Genomic DNA, 23862 nt, shown 5'->3' with positions numbered 1-23862 from the left:
GCATCAGATTTGTGTGAATGTGGTGCGGTAGGTGATGCAGATCACTTCCTCTTCAACTGCCCACAAACCGATAAACTGCATTGAAAAATGCCAAGCAGTGAATACTGGCCGCAATGGGCAGACAAAACCCGCGGCAACAAGCAGACGAAAACTAAAATAGAGGAGGTAATCAGGCTTTGCTCAGCAAGATACTACAGCATCATAGAATATCCAAATAACTGTAATAGCCCAAGAGGAGTACTAGTAGCCTCAACACTCGTCGACCTATCCAGAACGGTTATCCCGGTGAGAGTCGCCAATGTAACTGAGAAGGTGAGAATTATTAAGAAAGGTGAAGTGGTTGCAGCATGTACTCCAGTATCCACCGTTGAAAGAAAGAGTAACATCCAGGAATCCGTGTCTTCAGAAAGCATTACATCAGAGTTACTTCAGAATGCGCAATTAAACGATGAAGAGAAGAATGCTGCCGATCGCGTCATTAAAGATCTTCAAGTTGTTTTCTCCCGCTCGTCTTCTGACGTGGGTCGAACCAGTTTGACACAACATAGAATCGATACCGGCGATCATCCCCCGATCAATCAACATCCAAGACGTCTACCGTTTGCTAAACAGGAAGAGGTACGAACACTTTTAAAGGATACGGAAGAAGGCGATGTCATCGAGCCTTCAGCAAGTCCATGGGCATCTTGTTAAGTTTAGGATTGTGTATCCATAGATCGCCAATAGATGGCGGTAGTGTTTGTTTGTAAAAAGAAACTGTGATGTCAATTATGTATATGTATCAGTTCGTCATTGGTGTTCGTGAATAAATGTTGTGTGGAAGAACGCTCCTCTGTTTACTACTTTAACTGCGATCCAGTCTGATTTGTTAGAGATTTACACATATTTCGTTTATGGTGCCTGCAAACCGGGATTATTACGAACCAGAAAATCGACAGACTGAATATTTCGAAAATGGAGGGCGTTCTTGAACATTTGAAAAAGAAACGATCGGTTGCTAGACAATTAACTACGAAACTGATAACCAAAGTCGAATCGAATTTAGCAAATAATATTCCGCTAAATGAGAAAATTGAGATAATCGAGGATTTATATGAACAGTTAATTGAGAAAATCAATGAACTGAAAAGTTTAGATTCAGAAATAGAAACGAAAGTAACTTCGGAGGAGATTGAAAATGAAGTTACCTTAAGTCAAGAATACCAGGATAAAACTGTTATATGGAGAGGAAGAATGCAACGATTTTTAAGAAGAATTCGGAATCTTCTAGAACAGTTCATCAGAACGAAACGGCTAATGTTGCACTTCCAGTTGAAACGAAAACAGTGAAGTTGCCACGTCTGCAAATCGGAACTTATTACGGAGATTCGTGTAAATGGTTAGACTTTTGGAACCAATTCTAAAATACAATTCATAATCATAGTGGATTGAGAAAAACTGAAAAATTTGCGTACCTAAAATCCTTACTTGGAGGTAATGCTTTAGCTGCCATTTCCAGTTTCGCTTTAAGTAACCAGAATTATGATTCCGCAATAGAAATATTGAAAGAACGTTTTGGAAGACAAGATGTTGTTATCACCTCGCATATGAATAAATTATTATCCCTTGAACCAGTGGGAAACATTTCAAATGTTAAAGCACTGCGTAAGCTGTACGATGAATGCGAAATCAACATTCGAAGTTTAGAATCGTTAAACGTTACTTCTGGAAGTTATGGAAATATTCTCTGTCCTTTCATTTTGCAGAAATTTCCAGAGGAATTAAATTTGGAATTTAATCGAAGTCGAAATATGGAAGCAGGATTTGATATAAAGGAACTTATCGAATTCTTAAAAAAGGAAGTTAACTGTCGAGAAGCTGCAAGTTTAATGAACTCTGCGAAAACGAATCAGAAACCATACTTTCGTCAAAATGAACAAAGCACGAAAGTTTATCCGAATTATAAACCGAAAGTTCCGACTGCTACAGCTTTATCAACAATTGGATACAAATGTATATTTTGTGACAAAGAAGATCATACGAAATATAAATGTACTGAGGTGAACGCTGATGAGAAACGCAACATTTTAAAACGTACAGGAAAATGTTTTCTGTGTTTTGGATGTAAACATTTAGCTATCAACTGTAAGAACACATAGTTTTCCTGCAAAAGGTGCCGCGGTAAACATCATGAAAGTGTGTGTGTGAATCCCGCATCAGCTGTCTCCAGTGCAAAAAATAAGGAAACCGAAACATCGGCGGAAATTGTTCAAAATTCTTCTGCCAAAACTGAATCTAATATTATGCTTCAAACGGTGTATACTGTGGCTGAGGGCAGAAATAAGAACTGTATTGTGAGATGTCTTCTTGACGGCGGTAGCCAAATCTCTGCAATTCGAGAAGATTTATCAAGAAAATTACAGTTACCAGTGAAAGGAGAAACTGTTTTAAAACTGCATACCTTCGGTGAAAAGAACGGGAAACATTGGCATCGAAAGAAAGTTGAACTTACGCTCCGAAATATTAATGACCCTGAAAAATCCATAAATCTCGAATTCATTGAAGTACCAGTCATAACAAATGCCGATATACGGATACCAGATGTAGAAATGCAATCCAAACTCCAAGCATTCGGCGTCACTTTGACAGACTGCGGCGGCGCCGATGGAATGAATCATATTTCCGTTTTAATCGGCGCGGACATTATGTGGAAAGTAGCAAGCGAAGAAATAAAAAGGATAAACAGAAATGCCGTAGCGATGAAAACCTTGTTTGGGTGGTGTATACAAGGCAAATTTCCTTCATCAGACTTTCAAATCCATGATGCGTGTTTGAACGTAAGTGTAGAAGAGAAACTTCTAAAAAGCGTCGAATCGTTTTGGGATATTGAATCTATAGGAATTAAAAATATTTCTGACTAAGAACAAAATGAAATGGCCTTGCAAGTATTTAACAACTCGATTACACAAAAGGGTGATAGATACGAAGTTAGACTTCCATGGAAAGATCAAAATGTGACTTTAAGAGACAATTTTAAGAATGCTGAAAGACGATTTTTAAAGCTGATCGAACAATTTAAATCAAACTTGAACTTTTATGCGCAATATAAAGAAGTGATTGACTATCAGCTTAAGGAAGAAATCATAGAAAAGGTCGATCTTGGTACTCCATCTGGGAGACGAACTTACTACATACCTCACCGTGCTGTCATCCGTGAAGATCATAATTCTACGAAACTTCGCATTGTTTATGATGCTTCTTCAAAGGAAAAAATCATGAATCTCTAAATGATAATTTACTACAAGGACCAAATCTTCTTCCTGAACTTTTGAAAGTTTTAGTAAATTTTCGACTTCATCGAATTGCATTTACGTCGGATATTGAGAAAGCGTTTTTACAAATTTCTGTTGCACCTGAAGATCGGGATTCAATGCGATTTTTGTGGATTGATGAGAATTCAAGTTTGAGCAACCGAGAATTCAAGTTTATCGGATGTGTCGTGTAATTTTTGGAGCAAAATCAAGTCCATTTTTGCTGAGCGCTTGCACTAAGCTTCATTTAAAGAAATTTGAAGACATCCATCCCAGAACTGTAGAAATGTTATAAAACTTCATGTATGTTGACGATTTTATTTGTGGATCAGATACGGAGGAGGAAGCTATACAGATATATCATGAAGCCAATGATATAATGAAAAGGCATCAATGACTTTGACCAAATGGAATTCTAATTCGGATACTGTAAAAAACCAGTATAAATCAAGTGACAACTTCGTTAGCTTTAAATTGCCTGACTGTGATTCCCCCTCAAAGATTCTTGGACTTCAATGGGATACAATTAAGGATATCTTCTGTTTTAATGCACAAGACGTTATTGATTTCATCCAGTCAAATGACCAAACAAAACGTTGTGTTTTAAAAGCTGCTTCAAAAATCTTTGATCTTGTTGGGTTTCTTGCTCCATATGTTATTCAAGCTAAAGTTCTGTTTCAGGATTTATGGCTGAAAGGTGTTGATTGGGATGAAATTATCCCACCAGAATTGCAAGACAAGTGGAACAAATGGTATAGGCAACTATGTGATCTACCTAATATCCAGATACCTCGGTGGTATTTTCGTGATGTTGATGAAACGCCTGAAACACTGGAACTACATTGTTTTTGTGATTCATCTCAAAGTGCTCACGGAGCAGCAGTGTACGTAAAATTCCGTAGCTTAAAATATTGTGGAACAAGTTTAGTGATAGCCAAGAGCAGAGTGACACCCCTGAAAAAATTATCTTTACCAAGACTCGAGCTTATGGCAGCAGTGTTAGGTGCAAGACTTGTAACTACAGTCCGTGTGCATTTTCCTCAAGCTAAGATTCATTTATGGACAGATTCTCTTATTGTGATTCATTGGATAAAGAACTCACCACGGCGATGGAAAACATTCGTACAAAATCGAGTGTCTGAAATTCAAGACAAAACATCCCCGAGCATGTGGCATCATTGTCCTGACTCAGATAATCCAGCCGATAAAATCACACGTGGTGTTAAAGTGAGTGATCTTGTAGTAGATAAAGTGTGGTGGCATGGACCTCCATGGCTTCATGAAGATGAAATAAATTGGCCTAAAGTGAACGAGCATTGTAACATAGTAGATAGTGCTGAAGAAAGAGTTGTGACTCAAGTTACTAGAAGTGTTCAACCTTTACAACCTGTGTTAAAAATAGAAAACTTTAGTGACTTCGGTAAACTTTTAAAAGTCACGTTATATGTATTTAGATTCATTAATAATTTAAAGTCACAGAATAGAGTGATTGGTCCTGTGACCAAAAATGAAATATGTAATGCTATGTGTTATTGGATTATCTTATCACAAAGTGAGTATTTTTTTGAAGAGTTGAATGATGTTAAATGTAAAAAACCATTGTCTCATAATTCCAAATTGTTTGGGTTAAATCCAGTAATGGATGAAAAGGGTTGTTTAAGAGTTGGAAGTAGATTAGTAAAATCATCATTAGATGTCGATGAAATTCAGCCTATAATATTACCAATTAATTATTTTTCTCGTTTAATTATTTTGAATTGTCATGAAAAGGTACTTCATAGTGGTGTAAATGAAACTTTAGTGCAAGTAAGAGGGAAATTTTGGATTTTAAAAGCTAGACGTTTTGTAAAATCTGTGTTACATGATTGTAGATTTTGTAAAAAATATAATGCTAAAGCTGGACACGAGATATCGGCTCCTCTTCCTGCTGATCGAGTGGAGAAAGCTCAACCATTTGAGGTAAATGGCATATATTTCGCTGGCCCTTTGTATTTAAAGGATGGTACAAAAGTGTATATTTCATTGTTTACCTGTGCAGTGACTCGAGGAGTCCATTTAGAATTGTTATCAAATTTAAGTGCAGAGTGTTTCATTCAAGCCTTACGTAGATTTTTTTGCACGTAGGGGTATTTGTAGAGTTATATATTCTGATAATGCTAAAACCTTTAAGACTGCTGATCGTGAATTAAAATATTTGTATAAATTATGTAAAGATGAAAATGTTCTAAATTTCCTTGCTAAAAATGGGTTTCAATGGAAATTTATTGTAGAAGGTGCTCCTTGGTGGGGAGGATTCTGGGAACGTTTGGTAAGATCTGTAAAAACTTGTTTAAAACGTATCTTAGGTAAAGCTTCTTTATATTACTTCTTTATATTATGAAGAACTGTATACTGTTTTAGTTGAAGTTGAAGCTGTTATTAACTCTAGACCTATAACGTATGTATACAATGAACCAAATGAACCTGATCCTCTTTCACATTCTCATTTTATAACTGGATCTAGATTGACTGTTTTACCTTCACCTGAATCTAAACTAGAATCTACAAGATCTCAGTTGATTAAAAGATGGAAGTATAGGCAATTAATATTAGAGCATTTTTGGAAAAGATTTTATAAAGAATATTTGTTAGAATTAAGATCAGTCATGTTTTCAAAAACTCCAAAGAATTCTCCCGTGTTTAAAATTACTGATGTTGTATTTGTACGAGAAGATAATGTGAAACGCTGTAACTGGAAGATAGGTAGGATTAAGGAATTATTTCATGGAAGAGATGATAGAATTATATCTTGTGAGATTCAGTTGGATAATGGTGTTGTTAGAAGACCAATTGAAAGACTTTATAATCTTGAAGTTCAGTAAAATTGATGCATCCGTTACGGATGCATGGGGAGGAGTGTTAAGTTTAGGATTGTGTATCCATAGATCGCCAATAGATGGCGGTAGTGTTTGTTTGTAAAAAGAAACTGTGATGTCAATTATGTATATGTATCAGTTCGTCATTGGTGTTCGTGAATAAATGTTGTGTGGAAGAACGCTCCTCTGTTTATTACTTTAACTGCGATCCAGTCTGATTTGTTAGATATTTACACATATTTTGTTTACATCTCCCATCGTCCTAGTCAGAAAGAAAGACGGCTCAACAAGATTTTGCGTCGACTATCGCCGGTTGAATGAGGTTACGAAGAAAGACAGTTACCCTCTTCCTAGAATTGACGACATTCTGGACACTCTTTCTGGAAGCAAGTGGTTCTCAACACTTGATTTAAGGAGTGCTTATTGGCAGGTAGAAATACAGCCTGAAGACCGAGAAAAGACGGCATTTACTACGGGTCAAGGGCTTTGGCAATTCAAGGTGATGCCGTTTGGACTGTGTAATGCGCCGGCAACATTCGAACACCTTATGGAGACTGTTTTGAGAGGTCTTTCCTACGAAGCCTGTCTGATATACCTGGACGATATCATCATCGTCGGAAAGAGTTTTGAAGAGCATCTACAAAATCTGAGAAAGGTGCTTCAGAAACTGAAAGAGGACAATCTGAAGCTGAGTCCCGCTAAATGCAAATTGTTCCGAAAGGAAGTGACTTACCTGGGACATGTCATCTCTGCAGAAGGTGTGTGCACGGATCCTGAAAAGGTGTCAGCTGTTAAATCCTGGAAACGTCCCGAAAATGTCCATCAGTTGAGAAGCTTCCTAGGGCTTTGCACCTACTATAGGAGATTCGTGAAGGATTTTTCTTCCATCGCAAGACCCCTTCACAAGCTGACAGAGAGCAAGCAAAAATTCTTGTGGACAAAGGAATGCGAGAATGCATTTAACAACTTAAAGGAAGCTTTAATATCTGCTCCAATCCTGACGTATCCTCAGCTTGACAGACCATTTATTCTCGACACGGACGCGAGCAATGAAAGTGTTGGTGCTGTTTTGTCCCAAGAAATAGACGGCCAAGAACGTGTAGTAGCTTACTGGAGCAAGTGCCTGTCTAAACCGGAGAAGAATTACTGTGTTACTAGGAAAGAGTTGCTCGCTATAGTCAAAGCTGTAGAACAGTTCCATCATTATCTATACGACAGAAAATTCCTCCTCCGCACGGACCATGCCTCATTGGCCTGGCTTTTAAATTTCAAGAATCCTGAGGGTCAAATAGCCAGGTGGATACAGAGACTTCAAGAATATGACATCACTATCCGTAATCGTAAGGGATCATCACACGGGAACGCCGACGCCCTGTCTAGAAGACCTTGCCAAGAAAGCTGCCGATATTGTTCCAGGGTGGAAGCGAAATACGAGCAGCTGACTCCGGTCGCAAGACAAATTACAACATCAACATCGGCTGATCGAGAACCGTGGAGTGATGATGAAGTCAAGAAAGACCAGCTGGAAGACCGTGACATTAAACCCATAATTGATTTAATGGAGTCATCAAACAGAAAACCTACCTGGCAGGACATTTCTATCTGTAGTCCTACAACAAAACAATACTGGGCACTCTGGGATTCACTTCACATTCGAAACGGCGTCTTGTACCGGAAATTCGAATCGGATGATGGGAAGACGTTCCACGGCAGCTGATACTTCCAAGATCCCGGATTCCTGATGTCCTTAAGGAACTACATAACAGCCCAACAGGAGGTCACTTTGGAATAATGAAGACCTTGCAGAGAGTTCGTGAGCGCTTTTACTGGAATAATGCAAAGGATGACGTGCAAAAGATGTGCCGATCTTGGGATGCCTGTGCAGGTCGGAAAGGACCGAGGAAACGCAGCCGAGGCAAGCTGCAACGTTACAACGTAGGTGCGCCGTTTGAACGTATCGCCTTTGACATATTGGGACCTCTGCCACGAACTGCAGATGGCAATAAATACATACTCGTTGTTATTGATTACTTCACCAAGTGGCCTGAAGCGTATCCTATTCCTGATGAAGAGGCTGTCACAGTAGCTGAGGTGATGATACAGCACTGGATTTCCAGGTTTGGAGTGCCTCTTACTCCATTCAGATCAGGGAAGGAATTTTACCTCGGCAGTAATCAAAGAACTATGTAAAGTACTCGGCATTGACAAAACCCAAACGACGTCATTACATCCCCAGTCGAACGGCATGGTAGAGAGGTTCAATCGAACCATCCTTAATAACCTCTCATTAGTGGTTTCCAGAAACCAAAAGGATTGGGACAAGAAATTACCACTGTTTTTACTGGCTTACCGCAGTGCTGTCCACGAGACTACCGGCTATTCCCCATCACAGATGCTCTTCGGTCGTGACCTTCGTCTGCCTTGTGATCTATTGTTTGGTCGCCCTCCGGATGCTCCTTCATCGTCTGAGGAATATATTCAAGATCTCCAGGCCCGGTTTGAAGTGATGCACAACTTTGTACGAGAGCGAGTCAACTTGGCGACAGAGAAGATGAAGACCCAATATGACACAAGAGCTACTGAACATCAATTCCACGAAGGAGACAAGGTGTGGAATCCGACTCGACGGAAAGGACTTTGTCCGAAATTACAGTCACCTTGGGATGGCCCCTACACGGTCCTAAACAGGCTGAATGACGTCGTGGTTCGGATCCGTAAGTCTTCGAACTCTAAACCTAAAGTCGTTTATTACGACAGGTTAGCTCATTACTATGGCCATAATACGTAATGTAAATAATTGTAAATAGTATAAGACCATGGTCCTTTTTGTTTTTAAATGTGTATTTGATTTGATTTGTATTTAGTATTTGATTTGCATTTAGTATTTGATTTGTATTTGATAGCATTTGATTTGTTTAAGTTATCTATTACATTTATTGTTCATCTTGTTTGATATTGTAATGTAATGTTTATGCCTCAGTTGTAAGTTTGGCTTCCTGTCCAGGGATTGTACTGTCCGGGACGTGCAGTCCTTGGGAAGGGGGCAGTGTTACGAATTTGGTATTTAAAAAGCTAGTGTTAGTTCAATTATAAATTAAATGGTTTTATTTCTCGCGCAGTGCAGCGTGTGACAATTTTAAAAGAAAGCTAAGCCAGAAAATTGAAAATACAAGAGCGCGTGCATTAAATAAATAAATATCTCTTTTTGATTTCGAGAAAGTACTGGAAAATTCTAGCGCGTGATTTTATAATCTTATAAAAGGAGGAAAACATCTCAGTTTGTAGTAGTTACTTAGTTTGTTGTTGTTTAGAAAACTGCTCTTGTTGATTGTAGCGAATTCGCGGATTAGCTTTCTTTAGCTGTTTTGAATTACGTTCTATTGGACATTTGAGTAGTTAGAAGATAACTACTGTGAGATATTGTAATACTGCATGATAATTTGAGGAAATTTAAGCATTTTTGTTGTGATAATAATAAATTTTTGTTCATTTTTTTCATCGGACTTGTGCATTCATTTCGTAACGAACCCGTACGCACGCAACAAAATGTTAGGAAAGTCTTCCAATTTTTTATATTTGAATCTCAGTTCAATTAACGTACTTGATTTATTTTGGATTTTCAAAATAATATTTTCTCACAGAAGACTAAATGCAACACTTTTACAAACATGACATGTGTGAAGGATTAATGCATGTAACAATAGATTTTTAGAAAAAAATGTTAGTAGCTTAACAATGTAAAATGTGTTTTATGAGGAATGTAAAATGTAAAGATTTTTCTAATGTATTATATATTAGATATATGCAGTTCATTATCATCCGAAAAAGAGCCCATGAGTGGTAAGACTGCTTAACACAGATAGTTAGGTTTATATCCTAACAAATGTGATTTTGGACATATTTTGCTCAGCTTATGTGATCTGATGATCTCCATAAAATGATAAATGAAAAACAAAATATTTGTACCCAATATTATACCTGATCTGCAAACAAAATTACTGTGGCTGTGGAGATCGATGTTGCTAGTGAAATTGTTATGTGCCTTGTAGATATTACACAAACGCAACAGCTAGAGTATTCTATCAAGCAGTATTCGTCATGAATTAAAATTACTTGATTATGCTAATGTTGCAAGACTTTAAAAATTACATCTTTATTTTTACATTAACACAATGAAATGAAATAGAATTATTTAGATGCAGGATAATGCATAAACAAGTTTCATGTTAATTTCTCAATTATTAATTTTTGGGGGGGGTTACTAGATTACCTGATTATGGGTCACTGGGTTAACCCACATCAGCATTTGAATACATAGATTCTGTGAATCATCGTTTTATGTTCTATATTTCAATTGCAGTTTTTGTTAATATAGTTTTACCTACGGAAAATACCCAAAAGAGAGATTTCTAAAAGTTTTAAAAGTAGCTTAAATAAAAAAGACATATTCTTAAACAGAGTCGTAGCTAGGGTTTTCAGCGCCCAGGGACAACTGAAGATTTCGCGCCCCCTACTGCTTGCCAAGGATGGAAAACATTTAATTCTAAAATGTCGTAACATTAGTTTGGTGCCCCTTGGATTCTGCGCCCGGGGACAGATGCCCCCTCTAGCTACGCCCCTGTTCTTAAAATATTTTTCTTTATTGAATTTTACGATGTTTACAGTACATGAAATAATAAGAACCTAGATATCACCAAGCGTTTTCAAATGCATAAACAGCCAAGAAATTTCCCAATACAGTAATTTTTATCAATTATTATTTTTACCCTTTATTTAAAGGTGTATCAAAAAGTTATTCGGTATCGAGATTGCAAATTGAGTAGAATATAAAGTTGTATTTGTTTTTGAAATTGAGATTTACATACTTCACTTATCACCCCTACAGTAAATTAAATATTAAATCATATTAGCGTGCCACAAAATAACCAAAACAAATGGAACTACTTCTACTCAAGAAGTACGAACAAGTTACCATAAAATTAACAAGTACGTTCTTGTATACCAGTTTTGCACAAAAATTGCGTTTGGCGATCGGAAAATGATGCCAAATCGGAGGACCTGTATAAGTTCGTAAAATTCCATAAAAATGGAAAAGTCCTGTGCACTTGTAACAAAAGTGCAAAGTCTTCAGTAGTGAAGAAGTTGATCAGGGGTGACGTCATATATCGGCCACAGATGAAGTCTGCGTTGGATAAACAACTACCGTAATTTCCGGAAGAAACGCCGCGGCGTTTACGTGTTTAAAACTTAAATTTTCAGCGGGTGCGGCGTTTCTACCCATGCGGCGTTTAGGTGCACTAAAAATAAAATATTTCCTATGATGGTCATTGTACATAGTTTGGATGGCCTTGTCATTGTGCATAGACTGGTGCTGTTCCCACACAAAAGACCACTCAGTTATTTTGTTTACATTCTTTCACTTGAACGGACCTACATGCCTTATTCACCCTAAACGAGATCTCAGAACAATAACATTCTTCCCCCTTTCAAATCAACATTCTCATCAGTTTGAATAGTCTCTCTTCTCTGCCATTCGATGAATCTTCCAGGACCCATCCTCTCCCCACCCCTGCCTTTTCTGCAATTTTTTTCAAAGGCGGACACGACTCCACCTGCCTCGCAACAACGAACTCTGACGTATTTCCCCTTCGGCATGAATGGATTTTTTCTTGGCATTCTGCCAAATACAGATCCCATCAGTTTGGGTACAAGTACTTGTTGAATAGTTTTTAAGTAAGAAGGGAGCGGAAAATTTTTGAAAATGTCTAAACGGCACAGAAGCTATACATTTCTTACCTTTATTTTTGAGTTATGGTTTCATTTCATGCATTTTTCTTAACTGGTATGTCATATATCAGGACTTAGGTTGAGTTTTTGTATCTATACGGCCCACGACGATGTCACGCGCAATTTAATCTATTGCGGCGTTTACGCTGATGTGGCGTTTCTGTGTAATTTTAATTTTTTTCCCGCCATTTTTCTCGAGTGCGTTTTCTGATGCGGCCTTTCTTCCGGAAATTACGGTAATAATTTTGGCATATCTTTTCGCAATGGCATATCTTTTACACATTATCGTAGATTTGACACAGTATCGTACAGTAAAAATGGAAAATAATATATGCAAGTCCCAGAAATTTTTCTGCTTTCGTCTGAGGCGAAAGTACCTATATCTTAATACTCACAAGGAAGTAGACTGTCACGTGATATATGAATTTAATGATGATAAAGTCAGCAGCCTTGGTACCGGGCAAAGTCCATAGTAAAATGAAAATGATGATAAAGATGAAACAAAATCTAGATTAAATAGTTGAAAATAATAAAATATATACAAGAACTACCATCTAACATTATGATGTATAATTCTGGGGCGTTTATGCGGCTGTTCGATTAGATAGTCGTACTCCCCTATGTTTTTAATAACTTCGTGAGTGGAAGAATCATATTTTTCGTAGAATTTGAATATAATCTTTAGTAATTCGGTATCTAATGGTAAAATCTTTAGAGAATTGTGGATGACAGTGTTCCTAACGAACTACAGAGAGTTCGATAGGAATCTGAGAGTTTTACTTTGAAAACTTTGAAGCCTTGCTTTGTTTCAACAGTAGCTGCCTATCGTTTCAATTCAGTAAAAAACAGATCATTCAAAATTCTAAATAAGCAAATAAAGAAAGGTTGCTTACCTTTATGATCCGCTTTCTTGGACTCTGGTCCGCCGCTTTAGTAGACTCCGATTTGATTTCAAACTTATCTAATCTAAAATTGGCACTATTTTGTATGAATCAATTTATTTGACATTTGACACAAAAGAGGAACAATTTCAAAATCATTACGACATCGAAACACTTCTAACTACTTAGCATCATTGTTCTACATATCTAAAAGCGTCATTATTCTACTGCGTCACTGTTCTAAAAGCATACACTTATCGTTGCCAGTTCTGAAAAAACAAACTTTCTTTTTCAATTCTCGTCGGTCTGGAGGCTCAATCCGTTCTCCAAGAGCGGAGCTTGCGTCGTTCGCGACACACTCCCCCCCCCCCCCCCGATGAGTTTCACCAAGTTGAATCTCAGCCACAGTATGGTTGAAAGCTCATGAGGTTTAATCGTTCAGGGGTTCGAATCACTCGTCCACATCTAGTTGTTTTGAGGGGATTCTGATTGAGTTCATCTGACTGATCTTTGTCAGTGGCACGAAAATCTGTAGATCCAATAGAAGTTGTAGGCTTATCACACATTTTTTGATCAGAATGCTTCTTTCTCAAACAGTTTCCTATATTATCCGTTTTTAAATGGACTTCCAACGGATAAATTCGTTGTATGGGTCGAAGGATTTCGCAATTTTTGGTGCGTAATTTTACTAAACGAACTACGCCATCATTTCTTGGGATGAGTGTTATAATTTTCCTATAAGCCACTTAATTCTTTTCTCAGGCGTTTCTATTAACACAATGTCTCCAACCGATAGTTTATCATATTTCTCTGTTTTTAAAATATGGTTTTTCAGCTGTCCTAAGTATTCAGTTCTGAACCGTTTTCTTAGATCTTCTCTAACCTTCATCTGATATGCATACCTTTTTTGTAAGTATTTGGCATCAATAATATCTAGATCTGGAACGCCACTTTCTTTTAGATCACGAAAAACCATTGCAGGTGTCAAGGGTTCCAGTTCCAAGTCCTCGGAAATATAAGTTAATGGTCTGCAATTTAAGATATTTTCGCAATCACAGAGGATCGTAGAGAGTTCTTCATATTTCAGTGAGGCATTACCTAAAACCTTTCTGAGGATGTTTTTCATTAGGCCAATCATTCTTTCCCAAAACCCACCACCCAGGGAGATGCTGGTGGGATAAATTTCCACTTAATGCGGTTTACAACATGATTCTTAATAAGTCTATCCCAGTCAATCATTTTTAAAAGCGAATTCGTACCAATAAAATTACTACCGTTATCGGTGTAGACAATTTCAGGTCTTCCTCAGCGTGCTATAAAACGTCGGAAAGCCAATAAAAAGTTATCTGTTGACAAAGACGTTAAAAGTTCAAGATGAATTGCCCTGTATACAGCACATGTAAATAAAACGATCCACGTTTTCGATCCATTTTTTAAAAACAAAAGGCCAGCTAAGTCGACACCTGTAACTTCAAAAACAAAAGAATCTTTAACACGGTCTTTTGGCAAAGGTGCGGATTGTACTGTGGAGGGCCTCGAATCAAATCTTCTACATTTAGGGCAGTTTTTTAACACTTTACGAATAGTTTTACGACTTTTCAAAATCCAGAAATTTTCTCGTAGCATTGCCATTAAAGTCTGAGTTCCGCAATGCATTTGTTGTTCATGTTTTTCCATAATCAGTTTAGAGACAACTGGATGTTCAGGAGGTAGGATTACAGGTGTTCTAAAATTTTCGAAGTCTTGTCTCATTAATATTCTTGACTTTACTCTTAAAAGACCAGATGAATCAACAAATGGTTTTAAATGTCGTAAGCGTTTATCCTTTTCTGTTTTAAAGGAGACCCTTTGCACAATTTTCCAAACAAGGACTTCAGCTGCATTTAATTCTTCGATTTCTAAGTTCTTTGACGTTGTTCTGTTTTTATCTCTGCATCTGTCAATATACCTTTTTATCCAGGCTGTAACTCTAATTATTTTCTCAAAAGAAGAAATTCGTGAGAAATGCGAAAATTCTTCATCTACATTTGTTAACGAGGATACAACTGTTTTTCTTCTTTCTCGATCAATCATATCTTTGTCAGGAGAAATATCACAAATAGGCCAATAGTCTGGATTCAACTTCAACCATGTTGGACCTTCATGCCATTTTTTGGCTTTAATAGTTTCAACAGAAATCCTCTTGACGGAATATCCGCGTGATTCATGTTGCCAGGAACATAATTCCATGTATCAGGATTAGTAAGAGCTCGTATTTCTTTCACTCTGTTCATAACAAATACACCCCAATTTTCTTCATTCTTAATCCAGTACAATGTGTTCCTTGAATCTGTCCAATAAAACGTAGGTATATTTTCTTCCTTCAAATCTTGTTTTATAGATTTCATTAATCTTGCACCAACAACACAAGCTAATAATTCTAGTCTACAAATTGATGTGGGTTTTAGAGGAGCAACTCTAGATCGTGCTTGAACTAAATGACAAGCAATTTCATTTTCATTTCTTAAATAAACGCAGGTTGCATGTGCCATTCGGGATGCATCACAAAATATATGAAAGGATAATTTCAATTCAGAATCAATATTAAGCATCATCTGTCGAGGAATTTTTATTTCTGTTAAACGACTTGCATCATTTTTCCATTTCATGTATTTCCTTTGAATTTCTTCAGGAAGAGCTTCATCCCAAGTTAGTTTTAATTCCCAGCAGTTTTGTAACAGAATTTTAGGAATTAAAATTATAGGGCAGGTGAATCCAATAGGGACATAAATCTTATGAATTTCAGACAAAATTGTTCTTTTAGTAACAGGTTTGTTTTTCGATTCATTTAATCCCTTAATATCACAACTTAATGTGTCATCATGCAAATCCCAAAGAAGTCCCAAAATGTTGACCGTTTTAGCTTCACAAGGATTATCGAGAAACTCATTCTCATTTAATTTATCAAGCTTCGACTGTTCTAAAATGGGTTCAACAACAAATGCATCCCTTTCATTTCGAGGATAGTTATATGCCCACTCTTGTAATTCAAATTTAGCACTTGCCGAAATTTCAGTGGCATCATTTTTTAACTTCTTTAATTCTGATTCATCATTCACACTTGTGACTAAATTATCAACGTACCAGGATTCTACTAATTTATTAGCACTCGCACGATAATTTTCTGGTACTTCATTCATTAATTTCGATAGTGTTGCATTTAAGAGAAATGGACTGCTGGTTATTCCAAAGACCACTCTTCTATGCCTGTATATTTTCAAACGCTCGGAATTTCCCTGTTTCCCCCCATAAAAATCTTAAATAATCTCTGTCTTTAGGACTAAGTGCTATCTGCAGTAAAGCCTTCTTAATATCAGCGCTCACGCCAATTTTTCCCAGTTGAAATCTATTTATTATAGCTGGAACAGTGTAAATCAAATTTGGACCCTTTTCCAAACAGTCATTTATGTAAGGTGATCCTTTAGTTCTTACGGATCCATCGAAAACCGGTCTTATTTTTGTCGTGGTGGAATTCATTCGAATAACAGCACGATGGGGTAAATAATAAGAGGGGTTATTAACTTCTTCCTCAAGAACAATCTCTATTATTTTATCATCTTCCCAAGATTTAAAAATTGCGTCATAATCTTCTAAAAATCCCCCATCCCTTAAATTCTTCACTGTGCTCTTTAATCTCTTTTCTGCTATTTCCCGATAGTTTGGAAGTAGGGAACGATTTTCAATCCAAGGTTAACAAACTTGAAACCTTCCTTCTTCATCTCTTTTCACATTGGAAAGAAAATGTGTCATTGTTTGTTTTTCTAATTCCCTTTTAGTTTGACTTTCTGAAGGATCTAATATCCCAAGAGTATCAAGTTTCCATAAATCAGAAATTTTACTACCTGATACTGACATAGAAAATGCATAAGAACAATCATATTTATTTTCCATTTCTACGGGAATTTTCTCCATAAGTTTCAATGCAAACTAATCCACATTCTAACTTCTTTATTTTCCCTGTAAGCAATTTTCCCGCTATGTCTGCGCCTATGAGGATATGAATTTCAGAATGAGAATGTTGGAACAACAATTTTTTATGCCTACCTTCAACATCTTTCAAAAATATGTTATGGGTTTTTAACTCATTTAAATAAGGCTTGATGTTCAATTGTGGAATATCATAAGAAATTTTCGCTTGATCAAAAGCTTTGAAGTTACACTGATAATCGTTTTTAATACTACTTAAACGTACAACGAACTGTTTATGAGTTTCAACCACTTCGGTTCCTCCGAACAGACTATGAATCACACTGCTTTCGTTAATACATTCGTACTGCATAGCATTAGCTAAGAATTTAGATACATAGCTTCGTTGACTCCCAGAATCAATTAAACAGCGGCAGTATTTTTCTGTACCATTGCCAGCACTTTTACTACTAAAGTTTGTAATAAAACTTTCTCTAAACATGATGTAACAGCTTTAAATAATATTAAAATCTTGTAGTTTAAATAATTTAAATAGACGAACATTAAGGTATTTGTGAATGGCAATATTTGAAACCAGACTCGAGTGCCTCGTGCGACTCTTGCACGAAGAATGTAATTTATTTTTAAATGAGAGAATATGTTTTCTCTTCTTGTTTGTATGTCGCCATTTTTTTTAGTGTTAAATAAAAGTTATTGCTGTGTTCCATCATTGGAGTTGCTTCATATCGCCAAAGAAGTATCACAATGATTTGTTCGTCAAATTGAAATCCTTCTTATTTGATTTTTTCTCATCTAAACTATTTCTATCACAGATTAAACTATTGTGTTTCCAACCACATGAATCACACTTCATCTTCGAAAAGCAATTTTTTGCCAAATGGTTACCCCTTTTAAGGCATAAATAACACATTCCGAGTTTCCGAAGTGACGCCTTTCTGTCTGCTACAGATTTCGGGTAAGCATCGGAAGTATGTTTTTCTTTGTCTGAATCCTTGCAAAATACGCAACTGTTAATTGAAACGTTTAACACAGCAGCCGTTGGAATAGAAATTTTATTTTTCTTTTTTCTTTGGGAAAGTGGTTCGAATTATGGTTGTTTATTTTATCTTGAACTTGTAGCATAGATTCGCGGCATTCAATTTCCGTTTTTAAGAACTCTAATAATTCGTTTACATCGAAATTATCTTTCGATTTCCTTTTTCTTTGGAAATTAAGATTCAGTTCATTCGGAATTAATTTTAATAAAACTGGTGTCAATAACGTGCCATATGTGCCAGAAGTTACATTAAGTGATTTTAAACTTCTTATCTGTATTTCGATATCATCATACAACTTGCGTAATGCAAATATGTTGTTAGCATTCCTAACAGGTTCTAAATTTAGCAGTTTTCCCATATGTGCATTTATAATTAAATCTGTTCGACCAAAGCGTGTTTTAAGTAACTCGATTGCGGCAAAATAATTTTCACTTGATAATGCAAAACCACTAACAGCATTACAAGCAGCACCTGATAAAAATGAAATCAAATAATTAAATTTGTCTGTATCTGTTAAATCACTATTCTGATGTATCACATTGTCAAACTGGTTCCAAAATGATAACCAATTAACAGGATCGCCATTAAATTTATTGATCGATAATTTAGGCAATTTAATTTTTGAATGAGATACAGAAATATTTGAAATATCATTCACAATATTACCAATTGTATTCGAAACAGGAATTTCAGGTTTCCTATTCTCTTTTAACATAAATGTTAGCTTTGATTTCATGGAAATTATTTTCTCGGAATAAACTTCACAAGTTTCAAATTCCGATTCATATTCAGTAGCCTCAATTAATTCTTGTATTTGTTTATCTAATTCTTTTAGGCTGTTATATTTTCAATCTAATAAATCAATATTTTCATTAAAGAATATACAAATCGTGTTCTGTTTCTTGAAGGTATTCTTTACAATTATTTATCAACTTTGTTGTCATACTCCTAACTACAGTTCGTCTTTTCTTTAATACTTCTATTTTAATAAACATGTTTAAATATTGCAGATAGAAAATATTTCAAATTAGAAATCAGTACGATCAAATCATAAATAAACTTCTCAAATCAAAAGGAGCTATTTTTTAAACATTCCTAAATCTTTCACTTCAATATAGTCTACATCGGCGGTCCCTGTTCGGGCGCCAAAAATATTTATATCGTTTCAATTCAGTAAAAAACAGATCATTCAAAATTCTAGATAAGCAAATAAAGAAAGGTTGCTTACCTTTATGATCCGTTTTCTTCGACTCTGGTCCGCCGCTTTAGTAGACTTCGATTTGATTTCAAACTTATCTAATCTAAAATTGGCACTATTTTGTATGAATCAATTTATTTGACATTTGACACAAAAGAGGAACAATTTCAAAATCATTACAACATCAAAACACTTCTAACTACTTAGCATCATTGTTCTACATATCTAAAAGCGTCATTATTCTACTGCGTCACTGTTCTAAAAGCATACACTTATCGTTGCCAGTTCTGAAAAAACAAACTTTCTTTTTCAATTCTCGTCGGTCTGGAGGCTCAATCCGTTCCCCAAGAGCGGAGCGTGCGTCGTTCGCGACACTGCCCACGCCGGAGCGGCATATGGGTCGGATTGCCTGTAGATAGAGTGTTCTTTTAGCGTTGATATTTAACTTCGAATATTTGCACATCAAAGGGCACGTTGTGATTTAAGGCTCATTAAGGCACGTTGTGATTTACCTTTGATATAATTTTTGAAAGTTAACATCTGGTCGAGATTAGCACCTAGATATTTTACTTGGTGGTCACGTGACACGATTTGTTCGTCCATCGTAATATCTTTTAAGTCTTGACGGATATTTCCTTTTTTAAAGTAAATCACTTTTGATTGTTCGGGGTTAATTTTAAATTTCCATCTTTTAAACCAGGGTGAAATGTAAGATGCCAAAAGTTCCTGGCGCAACGGTCATCTCTGATTGGTTGAATTTCTCCAGTTCCCGGCGGGTTTTAGCAAGGCCAACATCCGTAGTTGGTTTTAGCCAAAGAATCTGTAAGAATCTCCTTACAGATTCTTTGGTTTTAGCCGCCCGTAGAAGGAGGTCCGTTGAATGAAGAGAAGTGAATTACTCTGACATGAAGTGTAAACAGTCACCGAAGTGAAAATCTTATGCGGCTATTCAGTGTTAGTTTGCTGTTGCTACATTTGTGAAATCGTTTGGTGAGTAACGTGTTTGCTGCGAAACCGGAAAAGTTTCGCTGTTCTGCTAAATAATATTGAAATGTATTTATAAAGATCTGGAAGTGAGAAGAAAGTGTCACATTTTCAGTGATGTACGTTAAAGAATTAAATTTTATTTCAATCCGTGGAACTGTTTTTCCTTGATTATTAATGTTAATTTGAGGGAAAAGTTTGTAATTTTATTTTTTCATTTAAACAGCATGCGCAGAGAAAACTGAATGTCTGTGGGGATATTGCTATATTTAAAATTAATCGAATATTCTTTCTTAAAACGAAGCGGATTTCATTGAAAGCGGTCCCGAAGTAACTGATTTATTAATCATTAACTTTTATCGTGAAGTAAAGTAATTGTTGATTTTTTTCTTCTTTTTTTAGTTACGGTTGAAATTTGTATTTTTCATCATGGTTGATTGCTCCTGTATTCGGAACATCAGTTATCCTAATGTCAAGCTGCACTATTTCCTACTTAATGCAGGTATGTACAAACTCCGCTTTGAATAACTAATAGCAAAAATATTATAGTGGATGCTTATGTTCTGTTTAACTTTTTCCAAATTAGAGATGCATATATATATTCCCTTAATTCCCTGTAGCTTGTTATTGTCAGTGTTACACGTAGTGCTTTCTTTTCTAATTGTGATAGTGCTATATTGAAGTTTAGAAACAGTATCATAATTAGGTGTTTCATAATGAATAGTGTTAAACTCCTAATTTTGCTAGATTGAAGTCTAGCAACAGTATCATAATTAGGTGTTGCATAATGAATAGTGTTAAACTCCTATTTTATGTGATTGATAATTTTATATTTCTGACATTTCCTTCTCATTAAATACATAGAAAGAACAATTTTCAATACAGGCAAACAAAATATACATAATCTCAATAAACTGCATTTTAAACCAAACAATAAAATAACGTAAAAAAGGAAAAACCTGTTATACATTTAATCACTACAAAGAGCAAATATCCACCCACCCTATTTAGAAGTTCCTTCGTCTTTAGTCTGTGGCACACAAAATTCCTTTACAGCATCCAAAAACTTCCTAAAATTATCTGAACTTGAATCCGTATATGGGCATTGCCACATCTGAACCTTTCTTCCTACAAACTGATTCAAATCCATCTAAAGTTTAAATTTTAAACGGTTTTTACGTTTGACTAGATGCATATCCTTCCTACATGCAGGACACTTATAATGGCTTTTAAGTAAACTTTCATTTACACACCAGTCAATTAACACTCTTTTCCCCTTTCGTTCCAAATCGTACAGAAACTTCAAATTAATATTACTACATTCAGCCATTCCACCATCTAAACAAAACAATAAAACCAACACACACCACAAAAGAGCTTACAAAACATCCCATGATTCAAAATTTCCCAGAATCATGCACCCGATTTCGTCACAATAGGGTTTCCATAACATTCAGCTACTCAGGCTACCATAAATGAAAAACAACTTCACCATAATACAAGGGGTACCTTAAAGTCTACTCTAACCAAGTCTATTCTTTTTATGTAGCCACCAATTTTTCTACTAATTACAAAAATCACTAAAAATCTCTAATCTTTTGGCCTTAAGTATCATTGGAAAAAAAAAAAGAGGCCTTTTTTTTTTTTAAATTTACGTTTATGTGAATGAGCACTTCGAGTGGAATTAGCTGAAGTCTGTAATTATCAGTAAGCGTAATGTCAACATAAAAGGTTATTGTGCTCTCTTAATTACTAATATTATAATTTATTTTAAAAAATTTCTTAGAATGCTGCATGAATTATTTCTCAATCTGTAGTATGTTGATAGTCATTCCGTGACAAAAGCAAAATATAATAAATTATAGTTCACCAGAATGGCATCAGTGCTAAAGTGAGAATAAGAATCAGAATTCTTCACTTGTATTATTATGAAAAAAAATCAAAAGTGAAGCATAAAAGGAATTTCGGTATTTTCTGTTTTGCTGGCGCAAATGATAAAGTCACCAATAATGGTGCAACTGATGCCAAACAAAATATCTTCACAGGTAACCTTTTACACTTCATTTTCAAAACAAGTCGCAACCATTTCTTATCAGATTGATTGTTTGTTTCAATACTGGTATACAATTGCATAGAATTTTTACTAGGTAGTTCAGTTTTATATCCTAAGACCATTTGGGGTAATTAAGTCTATTAGGATGCAATCATATCACTCACACGAAGGCGAAAATATAGAAAAGGCAAAATTAAAGGTTAAATTCATAAATTCTAATGAGAATGCACTAGCGAAGTAAAGCACTGTGGTTTTACATAATTTTTGAGTAAGCTATTCGTACGAATTTAAATATTTTTTGCATTTAAACATGTATTCCAAATTAAGATTTGACTTGAAATTAATGTAGATAATTACTGAGAGAATTATATTTTTGTAGTGTAGATTATGCGAGATGAGATCACTTTTGGTCATGTGATACGAACCGGTGAATCAGGATGTTGAACCATGAAAACATAGTAAATTCTTAAATTAATGTCTTTTTACAAAATTTTAAATCATATTAATATGTTTATGCCTTGAAAATAAAAAATTCGGTACTATTCGGTTTCGAGGGCCGTAAAAAAATTGCGGCGAAAATGTATGCGCAAAAGCGCCAAATCTAGCAAACGCGCCCGTTTAACAGCGCGCCAAATCTAGCGTACGCATTGATTTCAGATTGTGTAAGTTTATATAGTTCTATATTTCTTAAGACGCCATTGAAATACTAGTTTAATTTTTAAATCCTTTTTTGATTTTAAATTCTTTTTTGATATCCTATGGATTTAACAATTTGGGAATTGCCCCTGACGAAAAGTCGGCAATAGAATTTTGGGTTAAGTGCAGAATCATCCACTGCTTGACGCGTTTTTAAGAACTGCAAATACTCGGTATCCATGTAACCTATTTTCACTTAAAAAAAATCTTAGAATTGCACACAAATGGCACTGCGCACACCCTTGACTTTATCTATGTACACATCTACCTATTTTCACTTAAAAAGTAAAAGAAAATTGACAAAAATCCAATTGTTTTTACCCTTGTAAAAAGCGGCAAACAAATAAGTGAGCGATTCTGCACTTTACCAAGAATAATTTCAAAGAAAAGACATCATAAGCAGCAAGCAGTAGTCTACCTTAGAAGCAAAGTGCATAGTTATCCAACATGGAAACTTACTAAGAGAAAGGTTTATGTAAAGATAGAAAATTATGTTTGAACAACCAACGAGATGAAATTATGCTTTAGCGATAAGTCGAAAGCGAAATAGCGATGCAGGCATCCATTCAGTTATGTTTAGCAATTTTTATATAAATTATAATAGTTATTTACTCTTATGTTTCCATTCAGTCATGTTTAGCCTTTTTCATACAAAGGCCCTCGAAACTGAATAGTACCAAAAATTCTTAGAACTGAAATTTTTATGTGTATACTGTATGCTGTCGCCAACAAAGTCTGCTTAGCAAGATTTGCACCAGTCTGTATTTTTTATCATTCTTTGAATATTGGGCATCCAAATTTCAGACTATATATATTTTTCAACTTTCGGAAAGTGGGAGAGGAGGGGGGTGGTGGTAAGCAGCAAGCAGTAGTCTACCTTAGAAGCAAAGTGCATAGTTATCCAACATGGAAACTTACTAAGAGAAAGGTTTCAGTTCTAGAAATTTTGAGTTTGTGTTCCAAATTTGGTATATCACCATCTTTATGTAAAGATGGAAAGTACCCAAATTAATCTGTTAATGCCCAAAATTTTTTTGAAAAGTATTTTTAAATTACATTTCATATATAATAAATTAAGTAATTATGAAGTTTTATTCAATTACCATAATTAGCAG

General features: G+C 35.6%; 1 protein-coding gene across 3 annotated transcripts in view; it reads left to right on the top strand.

Annotated features, from left to right (window-relative positions):
- The window catches only part of LOC118204022 (major facilitator superfamily domain-containing protein 6-like), a 76790-nt gene that overhangs the window by 35172 nt on the left and 17756 nt on the right, over positions 1 to 23862 (top strand). The window contains exons 1-2 of one of the 3 annotated variants that reach the window (XM_035376337.2): positions 19839 to 20004; positions 20401 to 20500. In XM_035376337.2, the coding sequence (XP_035232228.1) occupies positions 20428 to 20500 (73 nt within the window). In that variant the 5' untranslated portion in view covers positions 19839 to 20004; positions 20401 to 20427. Of the gene's footprint in view, positions 1 to 19838; positions 20118 to 20400; positions 20501 to 23862 lie in introns of those variants that run through there. The other 2 variants (XM_035376338.2, XM_085813061.1) reach the window with 2 other exon arrangements.

Source organism: Stegodyphus dumicola, chromosome 3 (genome assembly GCF_044657685.1).
Source record: "Stegodyphus dumicola isolate Sdum_Otavi_A_Nest chromosome 3, ASM4465768v1".
In the NCBI taxonomy this organism is placed as follows: domain Eukaryota; kingdom Metazoa; phylum Arthropoda; class Arachnida; order Araneae; family Eresidae; genus Stegodyphus; species Stegodyphus dumicola.
The sequence above is the reverse complement of the archived record's forward strand: the minus strand, read 5'-3'. Positions and strand labels throughout refer to the sequence as shown.